At 32.8% G+C, this 20055-nt stretch overlaps 2 protein-coding genes across 4 annotated transcripts; both read right to left on the bottom strand.

Annotated features, from left to right (window-relative positions):
• Positions 1-284: 284 nt before the first annotated feature.
• Positions 285-6569, bottom strand: LOC100883391 (phospholipase D1-like). 2 transcript variants are annotated; one of them, XM_003701596.3, is made up of 15 exons: positions 6216-6569; positions 5554-5759; positions 5078-5438; positions 4864-4984; positions 4368-4791; positions 4067-4302; positions 3600-3867; positions 3370-3532; positions 3043-3297; positions 2693-2969; positions 2201-2421; positions 1877-2113; positions 1572-1812; positions 1173-1502; positions 285-1101 (listed from the first exon to the last, which is right to left on the bottom strand). In XM_003701596.3, the coding sequence occupies exons 2-15, from the start codon at positions 5726-5728 to the stop codon at positions 1000-1002; spliced, it is 3411 nt and encodes a 1136-aa protein (XP_003701644.3). In that variant the 5' UTR covers positions 5729-5759; positions 6216-6569; the 3' UTR covers positions 285-999. The 2 variants fall into 2 exon arrangements, 1 of the variants encoding a protein (XP_003701644.3); XR_013038009.1 differs by lacking the exon at positions 285-1101 and having other exon boundaries at positions 1483-1502; positions 1572-1660.
• Positions 6570-6723: 154 nt separating this feature from the next.
• LOC100878997 (phospholipase D1-like) lies at positions 6724-18172 on the bottom strand. 2 transcript variants are annotated; one of them, XM_012281520.2, is made up of 16 exons: positions 18025-18172; positions 13209-13271; positions 12449-12653; positions 11675-12035; positions 11276-11396; positions 10781-11204; positions 10090-10325; positions 9658-9925; positions 9430-9589; positions 9121-9360; positions 8786-9056; positions 8242-8462; positions 7918-8154; positions 7613-7853; positions 7214-7543; positions 6724-7124 (listed from the first exon to the last, which is right to left on the bottom strand). In XM_012281520.2, the coding sequence occupies exons 3-16, from the start codon at positions 12612-12614 to the stop codon at positions 7023-7025; spliced, it is 3378 nt and encodes a 1125-aa protein (XP_012136910.2). In that variant the 5' UTR covers positions 12615-12653; positions 13209-13271; positions 18025-18172; the 3' UTR covers positions 6724-7022. The 2 variants fall into 2 exon arrangements, with proteins under 2 accessions (XP_012136910.2, XP_003701686.2); XM_003701638.3 differs by lacking the exon at positions 13209-13271 and having other exon boundaries at positions 18025-18167.
• Between the last annotated feature and the right edge of the window lie 1883 nt (positions 18173-20055).

Raw genomic sequence — 20055 nt, 5'->3', positions numbered from 1 at the left:
ATATATAGTGTAAATTTTGTGATAATATTGTTAATATACTATACAAGTTTTGTACTGCTATTGATATACAGTGTAAATAAATGTGTGGAACGTGGGAACAGGAAATACAGTGTAACCACATCCAGTTAGATAATTTGCAATGATTCGCGCGTCAGAAAATTGTGACAAGCATAAAGCTTTTCGTAATTTGTGTCAATTTAGTGATTACGTGCTTTAAGAAAGAAGAATCTTCTAGAAGCAGTTTGCAGATGCTTCCATGGACAGTAATTCGAAAATAAGATAAGTTTTCATGACATTTTGATATTTATTTGAGCGGTACATTTCGAATTCAATAAAAGCAAATGGCGTCTTGGTATATCGGAGTAAAGAGTAATATAGCAATTTTTACACTGAAAATTCAGCGTGTAATACAACTTCGCACATTCTTTTATTTCATGCATTGCTTAATACAAATAAATAGTAATACAAAATAGAATTTGTGACATAAAAATCAACTTATTAAAAGGCACATTCAGATATTTTTAAAAACTTTATCGACTGTCGCGAAACATGGTTGAGTGTTAAAAATTTGTCCGAAACGATTCGAGCAAAAAATTCATCTATAATTAGTACATTTCCTACGTTAATACCAATATCATTTTGTTTTCTACAGAAGAGGTAGATTTGATTGGAATGTTTGCATAAATTTGAATTTAATACATTGTTTATAATGTAAAGACTGGTTTCAATAATACCGAGATTAAGATTTAATTAAAAGTCAAATTAAAAAATATTTACATTCCTAACATTATAATTTGCATACTGATTCCGACTACTAGTACTGTAGAAAACTTAGCAACCTTAATTCATTGTAAGTAGACATTTATAATTCTCAGGAGGCATGATAAAATACTTGATCATAAATACCATACAATCTGTTGTACTTTGGTTAATCAAACATTTCACATCAACAGCATTAAATTATTCATGAAAATGCTACTGAATCTGAATTATAAATATTTATGTCCATAATGCTGTTGGCATTATGCCCTCCACTGTGCTAGCGGCAGGTTTCAGATCCTCATTGCATAAAAACTTTAATGGCAAATCCACCAAATGACCCTGCAAGATTCAATATAAATATTATACCTTCTCATAGCATTATCTAGTAACATTCCTGTAATTATTTATACCTTAATATTTTCAACCATTTCTTGAGCCAAGAGTGGATCTGATAAACTAAGCGCTTCTTCATCTTGATATTGCTTCAACATGGAAAAATTAACAACCTTATCTGTAGGAATGCAGTGAAATACTTCTTCAAAAATTTCCGTGTTTCTATGACTTCTAGCACACCACACATCTCTATAGAATGATTTCTTAATTATATCCGTTACATCTATGTCTTCATTTGTTTTGAACAATCCTAAATGCTCACTAATTAATTGTTTTCGTAACGAGCCCGCAAATTTACCGCAAGGGAACGGTATATCGTTCAATCTTCCATCTTCAAACTCTTGATCCTATAATCACATGAGAATCTCATTAAGTAGTTCCAGTTGTATCCGAGTACAACTGTTACATTAACTCACGTGAATTATCACCGCAATCTCACTGTCTCTCGTCGCTATCATACTTCTGTCATTGATATTAGCCGACCCACAAATGACTGTATTGTCATCTACAATTAATAGCTTACTATGAACATAAATCAGTTCGGTCACCAATGTACCGTTTAACATTGCATGCGCTCTTAAACCGTGGAATGTAATGTATTCGCTAGGGTCCTCTACTCCCGCCTCAATTAGTCGATTTAGGATAGCATCTTTACCCCTATTTGTGATCGAAAGAGGTTTGGAGTAAATTTCATTCAAAGCGTATCAACCAGATTTATTACCTAGATATGGAAGCATAGTTCCAATGCGTTATCGCGCGTAACGCGGTGCCAGTTGGTCCTCCAACTTCTCCTTCAAAACCAGGCAACAGAGGCATTATTACAAATACTCTGAACACTGCACCTTCTCTGTGTGCTCTCAAAATTCGTTTCAATAAAGTTTCTCCGATACGATTCTTTACAGCAGTTTGCTCCATGGATGCAAGTGTTATGAAAAATTGGTTCTCTATGTATATGTACCTAAAAGGAGATTGAAATAACAGATTCTTGGTATAGTAATCTGCAAAACCATAATTCTCTGACTTTGACAATTTATGTTAATCCTACCTTTCTGCTTTACTGATTGCGTCTATGTACGCTTCCTGTATGCTCTGCTCTAATGTTCGTGAATCCAGAAAGCCCGCAGACCAGGAGCTGACAGATCTTAATACTTGGCATTTAACATTATGTACAGATTCTGGGTCAACAAATGGCGCACTGGTTTTACATTCCCTATACGATTTAGGAAGTAGAAATGGGTAGCATGCATTTAGTTTGGCTTTCTCCATCTATAAATAAAAGTGGTATAGCATTAATTATTCACATATGCTAAAGCTATAGGAAGTAGAAAGAGTTATCTTCATAAAATGTTAATTACATTACAGAATATATTATTGTAGTGTAACAAAATTCAATTTGATAGCATGGTTCTTTACTGCATATTATGATATGCAAAGGTTAAGATCTTCACACAGTATATTGTGTCATGATTCATGTGTAATTACACACACTCTATGTTTATCTCTGTGTTACATTATTTGTAAATTAGATGGTATTTACTTTAATTGCATTCCATCGTTGGATAAAGTGCCTAGCAATGTCTCTAGCAGTTGGTCCTTGCATCATAACTCCAATATCATGCCATGGCATCCTAGGTGTCGTACTTCTATCTATTAAATCTTGATAGGGTTTCTCAAGATCGTTAAAGTCTTTCACAATAAAATTTGTATAATCCTTTCCAAGCCACAGTTTAGCCACTCCTTGATACTCCGAGGATACATCCTCTTCCGCGTATATCATTGGTTCAATATTTTCAATCGGAACTTGCACTGTATCGCTAAAGATATATCAGTACTGTTTTAATTATACGTCAGTTTTAAAATACACCTGCTACAAAGAAATGTACATACCTGCTTTCATCTTCTTCATCGCTACTAGCTTCATGTGGATTATATACCATGTTAATCAATTCCTGTCTTTTTAACTTTATGTTCTGTTTCACTTTGTCCATGGTATCTTTCGCTATGCCAAACAAATTTTTTCGCTCCGCATTTGGAGTATCACATTTCATAGCATCAAAATCTTCGGATGGCTGTAGCATTAAATCTTCAGGTTGCAATAGCGATAACGTTGTTGGCATGGATCTTTTACTACTCATCATTGGTCTGAAAAAGTATGTTCATTCAAGACTCCATCAACTGCTATAATATATAGAGAATCTTCGAAAAAGTGCTCACAATACGGGTATAGATCTTGTAGTAGCCATTACGACCGTGTTAGTTGCAATAGCTAATGGCAGTAAGACATGTTTTTGAGTAATGCACTTCGAGACCTTCTTGCTGCTAGTATTTGTGAATTTTCCTTTGGACGGAATGTAAATGCTAGAATGATGAGTTGATCCTACAATCCCAGGAAATCAATTAAGTTAACAAGAAATAAATATTATATTAAATTGAATTTAACTTACCTAAATCGATTAGCCTATGTTCGTTATTATCCCATCTACCATAACACAGATCAATGCCACCAAGAAAGGCAATACTTTGATCAACGACCACAATTTTCTCGTGATGTGCCCAAAGAAATATTCCCACTCTCGCATGATCCGGATGACGCAGTACTTTTATATTTTCCGGACATTTCTCAACTAGCCGTTGCTTACTATAGAAGCTGTTTATGCCTAGTGCAACTTCCACTTCTTTGTAGATCATTATAAATACCTTCACCCCTTCAACCTGAACGAAAAATTAAAGATGAGTATTCGATACTTTTAAACACAAGAAGCTTCATGATTTAATAAACATTATATTAGCCTTACCAAGTATCCTAAATTTTGCGTAAGCATGAAAAAATTGGAAATTGCAATATATTTAAAAACGGTCGACTCGATAGTTGATAGCTAGAAATAATAGGGATCAATGTTTGGCAACTTACCGCCTTTCTTTGTAAAATTTTATCTAGCCTCCAATAGTCACTATTATTCGCTGGTCGTTTCATGTAAATTTCAGGTGATAGCCACCAATCCGCGATAAAAATTTCTTCCTTGGCATTTTCTAGTGCGTCCGCAACAGCGGACATGTAGTTTGCCCCGTCGACGAACCAAGTAGCTGGCACGGGTGAACGATAAGGTGCAAACGAATTATGTGGATTTCTCTGTGTAAAATCTCGACCTATGTAACATAATTTATTATTCAAAAATTCTAATTACACCAATTGCAAATATTAGAAATCTCACCTTCTTTATTACTAGTTTCTTGTATGAACTCCATCCATTCCTTAGCTTTTCTTCTGGTCCAACATTTGATAACTATATGCCTACTAAGATTAACTATTTGCATACCAGTCCTTAAACCTGTCGTATACATGCCAAAACTAATTCCGAAACCATTGTCCATTAAAATGACCGATTTAATGCTACCGTCTTTAGGCCTAATATAGGCAACGAAAGTATCTTTCACAATAAGATGTCGCGAGTGCCATTTCGCGCACAATGATGTACAAAACCGACTGCATCTGACGCAACACATGCTTTGGAGAAGGCCACAAAAATTATATCTACTTCTCGCACCTGATCCAGTCCGCTTTAAAACAGTTCCTTCTTTACCTTTCATACCTAAATCTCCTATGAAGGATAAATATGAGACTTCTAAAAATTCGATCTGGAAATGTTTAAAAGTATATCAAATGTATGTAGATATCATTTATTAATAGCATGTTCTTTAACAACTTACAGTTTCAGGATGATGCAGATAAATTCTTATTTTCAACAAATTGGTTAAATAATCTTCTAATGCTCTCTTCCTCTGTTCTAATTGTTCATAAGGTACTAAAACATCAGGCCTATTGGGAAATCTGAAAATTATGTCTCACTTTATTCTTTGCACATTGATGAATTTTGACATTCTATAAAGTATCTTATTCTTTTATTATCTTATTCTTTCATACCTTGGCAGCGCACCTTTACGAGTCCCTTTCTCTTTTACATCTCCTAAACTTTTCAAACTGCTTCTTCTTTCTTTGTGGCGTTTAGTTGGGAAAGGTATGTCTAAACTGGCTCGGTATATCTTCAATTGGTTATGTAAATATTGAATATCTTTATACCGTTTCTTAACTGTCCAAGTAAATGGACCATGCGTAAATTCTATGGTGTATAAGTTTGGGTTTAAGGGATGAGTAGTTACACTACGTTCAATATCTATGATTTTTACGTGCACTTCCTCTCCAGGAACAAACACATTGTGGCTTTGATTTTGTATTTTGTTTGGTACATCATGTATGGCAGGAAAAGGTTTTACACCAAGACGTTCTAACATAGATAAAAGAGGACAATCCACAAATGTATTAATACAACCAAGATATTATACAATGTTAATGAGGATAACAAATATTGGGAAACAAAGAAATGATAAACATATGCTTACCTATATTATCAGTGTCTTCTTTACTTTCAACATTAATGGTATCATCATTTTCATTAATAGTGATCTCCAAAGAATCTGGTACTCCCAATGCATCGTCATATTCAGAATCATGAGAAGTCATATGTAGTACAGTATTATTATCAGGTTTCTCATCATTTGATAAATTGTCAGACATTGTTGCTATTTTATAACTACATTAATATTTACTAAATCTATACAGTCAAGAAAAATATTTCATAATATCCACTTCTTTAAAAGAAATACATTAAGCACATAAAAGTTCACAAGAATATGCAATATGTTATTAATTGAAAATAATATATATAGTCACATATGTTATTAACAATAAGAAAATCAATCAACAGGTAGACAGTTACAACTGAGATAAGTATAATGACAAAGAGGTGATGTATTTTCTTGACTCAGGCAAAAGTCAGATGCATGATCTAAGAGACTAGAATGTTGACTATACAGTCAATTAAATATAATTCACCTTAACGAATTAGAAAGGAATTCTATGATTTTGTGTCATAATTCATCAATTCAGTAATTATGTCAAACACACAATAACCACACTCTACACTTAACAGTACAAGTTCGTACGCGTATTAAAAAAGTGTACACATTTAAAATAAAATTAGAACACTATTGTAAAAGGATACAGTTTATTTATGTTTAAACCTCACATGTCACGCAATTAAGGTTATAAATGCTACAACTGTTAGTTTTATGAGCAATTCTAAGATAATGGATTTGACATACTGTCACGAGAACTTGATATACGTATAAAAGATAATCCCATTATCATAGAAAATTGTCGCGACTGATTACATACGCGATTTCATCGGCATTCGTAATGTGACAGCTCATTGCACACACATGCTGTTGTCTACAATAGATCTGATTTACCTGGATCAATTAAAACATACCTATCGATACAGTAAAAAATGGTACATGCGATTTAAGACCGGTATCACTAGATGTCACTAGATGTATATTCTTATGGCGTTTTTTTTATACGTAATTTGCAAAAGTTCTTTACTCTATTATGGTAATATGGTCACGTAGTGTGATCTGGTAATCGACATCGTACTCTAAAGATTTTATTAATCTTTAAGTTACGATTTCGAGCTACGGTTCGCTTTTTAGTTGAAACTTTACTTAAAAATATTTTCTTTGACATTGTTTATTTTTTCGAAAGACATCACGTTTCTTGCATATGCTCATTTTCTTATTCTACTCATTACACAATATTTCAGTACATCGTCTCATAAAATGATATGTAGTCTATTCTGCACCCCCTGTACATGCCATGCCTCACTATTCAGTCACAATTCTTATTGTTTAAGAATTTATTGGAATGATAAAGTACTCAGTCATAAGTACCAGACAATCTGTTGTACTTTGGTTAATAATCAACAGTATTAAATTATTCATGCAAATCCCACTGAACTTCATTTATAAATAATTTATGTCCATAACACTGTTGGCATTATTCCCTCTACTGTACCATGAGCAGGCTTCAGATCTTCGTTGCATAGAAACTTTAATGGCAAATCCACCAAATGTCCCTGTAAAGTTTAACAAAATTATACCTTTTCATAGTAATATCTATATTATTAAATCATAATAACATTAATAATTTTGTCATTATTTATACCTTGATATCTTTGACCTTTTCTTGAGCCAAAAGAGGATCCGATGAACTAAGTGGTTCATCAGCTTGATACGCTTTCAATATGTTAAAATTAACGACCACGTCTGTCGGAATGCAATGAAATACTTCCTCAAAAATTTCCGTGTTTCTATAACTCCTAGCACGCCACACATCTCTATAGAAAGACTTCTTAATTATATCAGTTACGTCCAGGTCTTCGTTCGTTTTGAACAATCCCAAATGTTCAGAAAATAAATGTTTCCGTAAGGACCCCGCGAATTTACCGCAAGGAAACGGTATATCGTTCATTCTTCCATCCTCGAACTCTTGATCCTGTAATCACAGGAGAATTTCATTAAGTGATTCCAGTTGTATCCGAGTACGACTGTTACATTAACTCACGTGAATTATCACCGCAATCTCACTGTCTCTCGTCGCTACCATACTTCTGTCATTGATATTGGCTGACCCACAAATGACTGTATTGTCATCTACAATTAACAGCTTACTATGAACATAAATCAGTTCGGTCACCAATGCACCGTTTAATATTGCATGAGTTCTTAAACCGTGGAAGGTAATGTACTCGTTAGGGTCATCTATTCCCGCCTCAATCAGTCGATTTAGGAGAGCACTTTTACCCCTGTTTGTGATCGAAAGAGGTTTGGTTTAAATTTAATTCAAAGTATATCATCCAGATTTCTTACCAAGCTATGGAAGCATAGTTCCAATGAGTTATCGCACGCAACGCGGTGCCACTTGGTCCTCCGACTTCTCCTTCAAATCCAGGCAACAGAGGCATTATTACGAACACTCTGAACACTGCACCTTCCCTGTGTGCTCTCAAAATTCGTTCCAATAACGTTTCTCCTATACGATTCTGTACTGCAGTTTGATCCATGGATGCCAGAGTTATGAAAAATTGGTTCTCTATGTATATGTACCTAAAACGAGAAATAACAGGTTCTAGTAATCTGCAGAACAGTTCTCTGATTTTGACAATTTATGTTCTGTGTTAATATTAATTCTACCTTTCTGCTTTACTGATTGCTTCTATGTATGCTTCCTGTATGCTCCGCTCTAAAGTTTCAGTGTCGAAGAAACCCGCAGACCAACAGCTAACTGATCTGAGCACCTGGCATTTGACATTGTGCATATATTCTGGATTGATGAATGGTGCGTCGGTTTTGAGGTCCCTGTACGATTTTGGTAGTAGGAACGGATAAGTTGTTAATAGCCTTGCCTTCTCTACCTGTAAGTAATAACATTCTTCTACTCTTATATGCCTAAGGATTAAGTTTCACTATTATTTCTTTATAGGTGCAGTTCTACTCTTTGTAGATTCAGCTCTATTAACATTCGTCACCATTCTACAATCGACATATCTGTTGGATTTCGCTCCATCAACATTCATCACGACTCTATCGTCAACATATCTGTTGGATTCAGCTCCATCATCAACATTCGTCACCACTCTATCATCAACATATCTGTTGGATTCAGCTCCAGCATCAACATTCATCACCACTTTATCATTAATATAGCCGTTAGAGGTAAAGTAACTTAAGTATTTACTTTGATCGCATTCCACCGTTGAATAAAATGCCTAGCCACATCCCTAGCTGAAGCTCCCTGCACCATAACTCCTATATCATGCCATGGCATCCTAGGAGTCGTATTCCTATTTATTAAATCTTGATAAGGTTTCTCAAGATCCGTAAAATCTTTAACAATAAAGTTCGTGTAGTCTTTTCCGATCCACCATTTAGGCTCTCCATGATGTTCCGAATGTACATCTTTGTCCTCGTATGTCGCTGCAGTCTCGCTCAGATTTCGCGTTACGTTACTGGAAATATATCAGCAAATAACACGTCAGTCTTAAAATATATATTTTGCAGAAATGTACGCACTTATCCTTATCATCCTCGTTACCAGCTTCTGTATTATCTACCATGCTGCTTCGCTTTTCTCCTAATTTTATACTGCGTTTCATTTTGTTCATTGTATCTTTTGCCATTGCAAACAAGTTTTTTCTCTTCATATGTGGAGTATCACATTTTACAATATGCAAGTCATCAGAAGATTGCGTTAATAATTTTTCAGGTTCCAATTCTGATAACGCTGTTATCGACCTCTTCCTTCTTACTGGTCTGAAAAATAAGCTCATTCAAGAATTCATCAAGTTGTTGTATAAAGAACATTCAAAAAAAGTTGCTCACAATACAGGTATAGATCTCGTCGTTGCCATGACGACTGTGTTCGTTGTAATAGCTAATGGCAGCAAGACATGTTTTTGCGTATCTTGCGTGTTCTTTTTGCTGCTCGTACTTATAAATCGTCCCGTGGAGGGAATGTAGATGTCGGAGTGATTCGCTGATCCTGTATCCGAAACAAATGTAATGAGTTTAATACAGGCGGAGGTTTTGTCATCTAAAAATTTAGCTCACCTAAATCGACCAACCTGTGCTCATAAGTATCCCATCTACCATAGCACAGATCAATTCCTCCAAGGAAGGCAATACTCTGGTCCACGACTACGATCTTCTCGTGATGTGCCCAAAAAAATATTCCTATTTTCGCGTGGTCAGGATGACGCACTACTTTTATATTTTCCGGACATTTCTCCATTAATCGTTGCTTGCTGTAGAAACTGTTTAGACCCAGTGCAAGCTCCACTTCTTTGTAGATCATTACAAATACCTTTATCCCTGCCAACTGAGAAGAAAATTAATTACAATGAGTATTCGGTTTTTCGAGATGTTTTAATGAATGGTATGCTAGCCTTACCAAATATACTGTTAGCATGAAAAAATTGGAAATTGCAACAAATTTAAAAATAGTTGACTTGATAGTTGAGAGCTGGATATTAGGCAACTTACCGCCTTTCTTTCTAAAATGTTATCTAGCCTCCAGTAGTCACTGTTATTTGCTGGTCGCTTCAAGTAAATTTCAGGTGATAACCACCAGTCTGCGATAAAAATTTCTTCTTTGGCATTTTCTAAGGCGTCTGCAACAGCAGACATGTAGTTTGCTCCGTCGACGAACCAGGCAGCTGGCACGGGTGAACGGTAGGGTGCGAATGAACTATGTGGATTTGATTGTATGAAATCTTGACCTGTGTAATGCAATTTGTTATTTAGTCTTCGATACTTTTTAGCAGATTTTTGTTGGAATTTTTGACAAATTCTTATTAGCTATTTACTATATTTTTAATAAAATAATGTGCAATTTTGTACCAGGTAATATGGCAATAATGAATATGTGGATGTACTTTATTTGAAAAGTAAAGTGGGTACTTAGAATTTAGAGAAGTTACAGGTTTCCAAGTTTTCAATTTTTTAGAATTCCAAACTTTGAAAGTTGCTACATTTATAAATTTTTAATATCCAAATTTTCAAATCTTCAAGTACTCAATGTCTAAATTCCCATAACTCTACATTCCATAATTTTCAATCTTTCAAATGTGCAATATAACTCTGATAATTTTTAATCTTGATGTCCCTAAATCCCCAAGTCTCCTAAACCTCAAATTCCCAAATTTTCAAATCTCCATAAACTTGAAAAGTTCACCATGTTTATAACTAATTTCGTGTATACACTCTCTCCATTCCTTGGCATTCCTTTTGGTCCAGCATCTGATTATTATACGTTTATTCAAATTCCCAATTAGCATGCCATTCTTGAAACTCTCAATTTCATTCCCGAAACTAGTTCCAAATCCATTGTCCATCAAAATGACTGACTTTATGACACCTTCTTTAGGCTTGAGATAAGCAACGAAGGTGTCTTTCACGACAAGGTGTCGCGAATGCCATTTTCCGAACAAATTTGTGCAAAATTGATAAAATTGCATCCAGAACATTCTATGAAAAAGTCCAAAGAAACGATACTGAATTCTTTCGCCTATGGCGGCTCGTTTTAAAACGATTCCTTCTTTACCCTTCACACCTAACTCTGCTATGAAGGATAAGTGCGAGACTGCTAGAAAATTAATCTAGAAACATTTTATAGAAATTAGTATATTAAATATATGTACAGTATGTTAATACTATTTGAATGACTTACAGTTTCGGGACGACGCAAGTAAATTTCTATTGCCAATAAATTATTTAAATATTCCTCTATCGCTTTTTTTCTTTGTTCCAATTGGTCGTAGGATACTAGACACTCTGGCTTGTTGGGAAAACTAAAAATGTACGACAATTTGTTTATTGTCCTTTTAAATATCTTATTTTCAAACAATATGAGAAACTTGTAAAAGTTGTAGGGTTTAGGACACTACACAATGTGGTAGTAATAAATAATGTAAATAAAATTTTTAATGCAAATACTTTCAATTGTAAATAACTAATAATATTTCCTAGTATTATTTAAAATAACTAAGATATTCAAATGAACAAAATTCGTGAGATATACTGTTTTTTTTTTTCAAATTTGACTTTTTATGAAATAATTTTCTCATACCACGGCAATGCACCTTTCCGACACCCATTTTCTTTTCCATCCTGTAAATTTCTCAAATTTTTTCTCCTTTCTGTGTGAAGCTTTGTCGGGAAAGGTATGTCTAAGGTAGCTCTGTATAACTGCAGTTGATTATGCAAGTATTGAATATCTTTATAACGTTTCTTGATCGTCCAAGTGAATGGTCCATGCGTAAGTTCTATGATGTATAAATTTGGGTACATGGGGTGAGTTGTTACGTTACGTTCGATATCTGTGATTCTTGCGCGGATATCTTCTCCGGGGATGAAGACATTGTAGCGATCATCGTTTGTCTTGTTTGGTAAATCGTGTATGATGGCGAAAGGTATTGCTCCAATATAATCTAACAGATTGTATATTTAAATATAAAAATTATCGTCTTTTCAAATGTTTCAAATTAAAGAGTTATCGCATTTTCAAATTTAAGAAACTAAAAGGTTTGAAAGTTTTACCATTTTCAAATGTTAAAAATTATCGTACTTTCGAATATTATAAAATAAAATTATCATTTAAATATTTTAAACATGAAGTTTATAGAAAATTAAAAATTCTTGCATTTCTTAATTTAAGAATTCAAAAGATTTGAAAGTTCTTCGTTTTCAAATATTAAAAATTTGCAAAAAAAGTTAAAAATTCTCACATTTCTAAATTTAAGAAGTCCATAAAAATTTGTATAAAGATACATAAATGTGTTAATGTAAATATTAATGAGGTTCAAATTAGGAAGGAAACATATGATATTGGCATCAAGCTCACCTATGATATTGGGATCTTCTTTATTTTCGACATGTATGCAATTTTCGCTATCATCTGTTTCATTGGAATTACATGTTTCTAATGCATCGTCGCGTTCAGAATTATTAGGTACCAACTGCTCCTTGATGTCATTAATTTTGTCATCGTCCGATAATGCGATAGACATTGCTGCTGATGTGTTGCAGATGTATTAATACATGTATCACTATATGCGGGCAGGTAAGTGAAATATTTTGTATCGTACATATATTACATGTTAAATTATTACGTATCGTTTACATGTTAAATTTGTGATTGAAAGTATTATGTTTTATAGTATGTAAAATTGTATTTGATGATATTGGTACATGGCAATATGATTGTACTTATATTATATCATATTATATGATTATGTTATACAATGGAATGTATGGAATCATAAAAATTATTAAAGATGAAAGAAGATGTTTTTGTAACAAAACCACAGATATACTGTAACAAGTAAAAAATGTCTGTTTATCTCAAAACAGAAGAGTTAGACAATAATTCGATATACGAGTTAAGAGTCTACAGTGTTGGCCACACGTAATCAATTAGGTCAGTTAATGATCATGTCCATCAAGGGTAATTTGTCTTAATGAAGGTAAAATGAGTTTTCGCGTTTCGTGACATAATCTATTATTCCTCATCTTGCAATATTTATTATTATAAATTTTTACATTTCTAAAAAAATGTGAATAAACATAAAAGTAATATTATAATAAAAATGAAATAAGGATACGGTTGCCATAGGTTCACGCTGTTTCATCAGTGGATCCGTGGTATTTCCTGTTCGACTTTTTTCCTGTAAATTAGTATCTATCATTTTCTGTCTCTTCAAAATTAATAGAAATCCAAATGTATGTAATAAAAGTTATTAATAAAGAATATAAATTTGTCGTGAAAAGCATTGTGAAATGATATGATAATAAATATACACGGTTGCATTCAAAGAAATAAAATTTTACGTACATATTTCAGAGGATAATAACATAAAGAAATTTTATTAACGCAAGAATTTAATATATCATTTATGCGACATTGTAATTCTGTACATAAGATTGTAATGTTTTTTTACATAACATTGTATTGTAAAATATTTACGAAGTTATGGTATCATTTAAGACGCCACAAGATTTATCCATTCGGAATCATGATCACGTAAAGGATCTTCCGAAGAATTTAAATGAATTGATGATTCTAACAATAATTATAGTACTCGATTACATTATGGTAATGATTGTTCACGCTTTGCGTTATTTATGATACAACTATCATAGCTGTATTACGTAACGTCTCTAGTTTCCGATACGATGAATGTGAAATTGTTTAATTTTCAAATGTTGAATCCTCAAATATTTTAGTATTTTTTAATTTTTCAATCCCTAATTTTCTAATTTCTTACGGTTCTAATTTTTTACGATTGTAATTTATCAAAGTTTTCAGTTTTCCAAATTTCTAGATCTCTAAATTCCCAAATTCATAATTTCCTAATTTCCTAATTCCCTATTTCTCTAAATCCCAAATTTCCTAATTCCTTATTTCCCTAATTCACTGTTTATCTAAATCTCAAATTCCCTTAAATCCCAAATTTCCTAGATCCCAAATTCTCTAATTTCCAAATTTCCTAAATCCCAAATTCTCTAAGCCCCAAATTTTCTAATTCCCAAATTTCCTAAATCCCAAATTCTCTAAGCCCCAAATTTCCAAAATCCCAAATTCTCTAAACCCCAAATTTCCTAAATCCAAAATTCTCTAAACCCCAAATTCTCTAATCCCCAAATTTCCTAAATCCCAAATTCTCTAAACCCCAAATTCTCTAATTCCCAAATTCTCTAATTCCCAAATCTCCTAAATCCCAAATTCTCTAATACCCAAATTCTCTAATCCCCAAATTTCCTAAATCCCAAATTCTCTAAACTCGAAATTCTCTAATTCCCAAATTCTCTAATTCCCAAATTTCCTAAATCCCAAATTCTCTAAGCCCCAAATTTCCTAAATCCCAAATTCTCCAATCCCCAAATTTTCTAAATCCCCAAATTCTCTAATCCCCAAATTCTAATTCCCAAATTTCCTAAATCCCAAATTCTTTAAGTCCCAAATTTCCTAAATCCCAAATTCTCTAAACCCCAAATTCTCTAATCCCCAAATCTCCTAAATACCCAAATTCTCTAAACCCCAAATTCTCTAAGCCCCAACTTTTCAAGTCCCTGCAATCTTTACTCCTCAATTCTCTAATTTCCTAATTCACAACTTCCCAATTTCCCCAAACCCCACGTTCTCTAAGTCCCTACATTCCCTCCTCCCTAATTCCTCAATTTCCTAAGCCCCAAATACCAGAATATGAAATTATCTAACTTGCTCAATTTGTAAATTTACTAATCACTTTTTAATGAATGGCTATCATGCTATCATTTTCCTTGAGGTAGCCTACAATGTCTGCGTGCGTACATTTACATCATCGCAAATTCTTGCTACTCATTTATGTTTCTCCGTTGTGTACACTCCGGGGCAAAACTGGATTATACAAGGAAAATATGATTATACAAGAAAAAACAATACTTATTTCTTAAGTCTCCATCTCTTCAATATTATTTACTTATCATTTACTACGTGCAGTTCTATGAAATCAAATTTTAACATTAATATTAGAAGCACTTTATCTACTTAAAACGTTGATAAAAGATTGTTTAATTGCGTTGTTTTATTAAAGCGCTCGTTAACAAGTTTAATTACAAATTTTTACGAGATAAGTTACTAAATAGGTATGTATCTCTAAAGCCATCAGTTACATAAAAATAATAGATGAGTCTTCATTATAATCTAAATGACAATTTGCTCAAATTAACAAGGAGTGTGCAATCATCAGTAAAATAATTTTTCTGTAATATTTAGAAAATGATGTGTAAATGTTAATAAAGCAAATATTGGAATAAAATGTTATTGATTCTCATTAATAATTATTATTCATTTATTTATAATAATAAGATTAATTTTCCTTTATACAATTACAAAATGTTACATAAATATTAATAAAGCAAAAAGGATTAATAAAGCAAATACCAAACTGTTACTAATTTCCATTCATAATAATTCATTAACAATCTTTCGTGATTCAATATCACACACTCATTAGCTTAAAAGCTTACGATAATCAATATCTCACACAAAAAAAAATTTATATATATTAATAACAAATGTATCTTTAAGCAATTACATTCCCGTACGTTCGATAACAGAATCGTTCATGTTATTTTTACTGCAATAATCATTTCTGCGTTGCCGTACGAGTTCTCCCATGAGAATTGATCGTTCTAATATTAACTTTTCCGCGAGTATGCAGTTTCGAGGATGAACACGGTTTCGGACTAGTATTCGATGGTACATGTACATATACAACTTTTTATTCCGCACTGTCAAGGTTTGCCGGATCTCCGGATCTAAAATTATAAACTGTTGAAGGATGCGTAGACGTCAGGTTATGCAAACGGTAGATAATGCAACACTATGAGATAAAAAGTTGCATTTAAGTTAGATGGCCATCGCTAAATCGATGTGTTATTAAATAATTATATAAATCAGTATAGAAAGAACGATTCTATATTTCAGTGTAAACTTTCAGTATTTAATATTGAAGAAGCGAGTGTATAAAAGATAAAGTGATAGTATATCTATATAATTAGCAAGTAAATAAAAATTTGATTATAAAAATATATTTTTGTACGTATCAGTAAAATTTATTCGAAGAATGTATTACTGTTTTAATGAACATCTTGTTATTAGTTTTTTCCTCATTCTTGTAAACCTGTTTTTATCTAAAAATAAAATATTATGAACATAATATAATAGCTCGTTTACAAAAATATATTTTTCAATGTATGAGTAAGTTTTGAATTTTTAATTTTGTGTTTTACACACATATCTAAAAACATATCTTTGTGAACTAATTTTTATTAACTTATTAATATTATACATGTGCTACCACATTTTCTTATTTTTTAATAAAAAAAAATAAATTCAATATTCAGTATTTATATTCCAATATTTAAATTTATTCAATATTACATTAAAATATTTAAATTTATTTAATATTGTATTCGAATATTTACATTTATTTAATATTGTATTCGAATATTTAAATTTATTTAATATTGTATTCGAATATTTACATTTATTTAATATTATATTCAAGTATTTAAATTTACTTGATATTGTATTAAAATATTTAATATTACTTATTTATAACGTAATTTACATTCAGTGCACATAATAAAATTTATCAAAATGACAGATGTATTATAATTTTGCAGCAGAGTGTAGATGACCATGAATCCACGAGTAGGCTGCAAAAGGGCATCCCACTCGTGACTAATAATTTAACGCAAATTTGTCTTTTGTTCCTGTATTTTCCTGTGAAACGTATGAGTTAATTCCGGTATTTCAGTGGAAGTAGGGGAACTTTGATCTACTCGGGTATTTTGCAGGTCCTGAATACCCAGATGATTCATGTAAATATCCTATATTAACACCTTAACTGCAATATGTAACTGACCATACCGGTGCACACTTAATTCAACATCAAAAATGAAGTAGATAAATACATAAATATACGATGAAATATAAATTAATATATACAATAATTTCTGTAATAAAAATTAACGTAGGATTGAATAAAAATATCTTTACAATTTTTGTGATTTGATATAAGAGACTTGTGAATATTTTATTTTACATATTTGGTAGTTTTAATGTTAGTACTTTCAGTCATATAGGTTTATATCTTGAGTCATGTATAAATTAATATTTTAATATATGTCACATATTAGTTAACACTTTAAGTCACATATAACATAGATTAATACTTTCAGTCGCATATAACATGAGCTAATACTTTGAGTCACATATAACATGAGCTAATACTTTGAGTCACATATAACATAAACTAACACTTTAAGTCACATGTAACATGAGCTAACATTTTGAGTCACATATAACATGAGCTAACACCTTCAGTCACATATAACATGAGCTAACACTTTGAGTCACATATAACATAAGCTAACCATAAGCTAACACTTCCACTCCATACGTCTTCCATTTCTAGAAAAAATAAATTATAAACATAACTGCCACTTTCATCAATCATTTCACATTAAAAATTATTTTATATATTTAATTAAACGTCTCAAGTTTACCCACTAAAAAAAAACAGTGATATATTAAATGTCACGCCAACAATTTATTCTTAAATTTCTAAACCATATTAAAATCAGAATTTCCAACATGAAAGATGAAAGTTTAAGCTCTTACTCCACGCATCAATTACTTGCAATATTTACATTTATTAACATTCCATTTTCTCCCGCATTTTTACACAAACGTTTGCGAGTTCCAACATAAAAATCAAAGCCGGCTTTGAAGGTCAGCAAAGGCCGTTAGGGATGTTCCTGTCTTTCACGCACCGCAAAAAGGAAAGGGATAAAGCGAAGGGCAAGAAGGCATCGAGAAATTCGCACCGAAATAATGTAAATATATAACAAAAAGGACTATGAACTTACCAACTTTTAGAAGTGGTTTGCAATGGTTCAATACTCGCGCGAGTAGCTGGCGCTAGTAGGAAAAATCCAGTTATTAATCGCACGTAAACGAACGCGCAAGTGGCGAAGTAGAAAAGTCGGTTGAATGGTTAGACAAGTAGAATGAGATTTCATCGTGAGATAGTAACGCGCCACTTTTTTTCCCCTACCATCTTTTTCGATTTGCGGTGCCCTCTATCGAGGGAGAAGCTTGTGCAGATGGCGGTTTGTATGAAAATATAAAATCTTTGGAAGTGTGCGATTTTGGGAGGCTTGTTGGGAGATTGAAAATTTAGGATTTTGGGGATTTGAGGATTTGGCGATTTGGGAATTTTGGGATTTGGGAATTTTAGGGTTTGAAAATTTTCGGATTTGGGGATTTAGGCACTTGGGGACTTGGGGACTCGGAGACTTGGGGATTTGGGAAATTAGGGATTCGGGAAATTAAGAATTTGGAAATTAGGAATTTGGGAAATTAGGAATTCGGGAAATTAAGTATTCAGAAAATTAGAAATTCGGGAAATTAAGTATTCAGAAAATTAGAAATTCGATAAATTAAGAATTTGGGAGAATTGAGGAACTTGGAATTTGGGGAACTTGGAACTTGGGGAATTTGGAATTAGTGGGATTTGGAATTTGGGGAATTTGAAATTTGGGGAACTTAGAACTTGAGGAATTTGGAATTTGCGGGATTTGGAATTTGGAGAATTTGGAATTTGGGAATGTGGAATTTGGGAAATTAGGTATTTGAGAAATTAGGAATTTGGGAAATTTAAGAATTCAGGAACGCAAAAATTAATAACTGCAGAAATTTAAAAATTCAAGAATTTAATTATTGCATATTAATCCCAAAAAATCGATAATAATTTAATACAATCGAAATATTATAACATTAACGCCATCTCTCCAGCGAACAGGGTGAACTATACGTGTCGGCAACTGGACTTTCATTAGTTCCTGCTTTTCACGGCTAGATGGCAGAGCATCATATTATAATATGGTGTTCATCAGAATTGTCGGTCAAGAAGAGTTCTATTATCAAGCCGTCGATCATGAAGAATTCTACGCATGCCCGAAAATAAGTCAGAAAAATATTATGTGTGTACCCTCACAATGATAGTACAGTATCATCTGCGATAGTGAAACCTTTATTAAGGGATAGTTTTTAAGGGATATTGTATGAAAAGTGGTGAAAATAAAGAACAATTTATCAACATTCATTGAGTATTTATTGTTACCTAACAAACCCAACACAATAAAAATTTACATATTCAAAAGAGAGAATTTGTATCAAGAGAACATGAGAATTCCTGGAATTTGACGTCACCAAAATTCCAAGAAGTAGCATGATAGATACCTCTTCACAACTTATGTTCTCCTGATACAAATTTTCAAAATCGTGCGGTGGAATTTCAAAAATCGCGCCACGGGAATTCTCGGAATTTGACGTCATAAAAATTCCAAGAAGTGGCACTAAGAATACCTCTTCACAACTCATGTTCTCCTGATACAAATTTTCGAAAATGGGTCGGTGGAATTTCAAAAATCGCGCCCGGGAATTCCTGGAATTTGACGTCATAAGAATTCCAAGAAGTGGCACGAGGAATACCTCCTCACAACTTATGTTCTCCTGATACAAATATTCGAAATCGGTAGGTGGAATTTCAAAAATCTGGCCCGGGAATTCCTGGAATTTGACGTCATCAAAATTCCAAGAAGTGGCACTAAGAATACCTCCTCGCAACTTATGTTCTCCTGATACAAATTTTCAAAATTGGTAGGTGGAATTTCAAAAATCTCCCCCGGGAATTTCTGGAATTTGACGTCATCAAAATTCCAAGAAGTGGCACGGATACCTCCTCATAACTTATGTTCTCCTGATACAAATTTTCGAAATCGGTAGGTGGAATTTCAAAAATCTGGCCCGGGAATTCCTGGAATTTGACGTCATCAAAATTCCAAGAAGTGGCACTAAGAATACCTCCTCACAACTTATGTTCTCCTGATACAAAT

This window comes from Megachile rotundata, chromosome 4 (genome assembly GCF_050947335.1).
Source record: "Megachile rotundata isolate GNS110a chromosome 4, iyMegRotu1, whole genome shotgun sequence".
NCBI classification, from domain to species: domain Eukaryota; kingdom Metazoa; phylum Arthropoda; class Insecta; order Hymenoptera; family Megachilidae; genus Megachile; species Megachile rotundata.
Note: the sequence above shows the minus strand (reverse complement) of the source record. Positions and strands in the feature narration are given on the sequence as shown.

Bases quoted from the DNA above. Each gene is read 5' to 3' on its own strand.
- LOC100878997 (XM_012281520.2), bottom strand. From the start codon at position 12,614: ATGTCTATCGCATTATCGGACGATGACAAAATTAATGACATCAAGGAG. The intron at 11,397-11,674 runs GTATGAGAAAAT...GTACATTTTTAG, and splicing joins CGGAAAGGTGCATTGCCGTG to TTTTCCCAACAAGCCAGAGT. The intron at 7,125-7,213 runs GTATAAATAATG...TAAACTTTACAG, and splicing joins AAAAGGTCAAAGATATCAAG to GGACATTTGGTGGATTTGCC.
- LOC100883391 (XM_003701596.3), bottom strand. From the start codon at position 5,728: ATGTCTGACAATTTATCAAATGATGAGAAACCTGATAATAATACTGTA. The intron at 4,985-5,077 runs GTATGAAAGAAT...CATAATTTTCAG, and splicing joins CGTAAAGGTGCGCTGCCAAG to ATTTCCCAATAGGCCTGATG. The intron at 3,533-3,599 runs GTAAGTTAAATT...CTGGGATTGTAG, and splicing joins ACATAGGCTAATCGATTTAG to GATCAACTCATCATTCTAGC.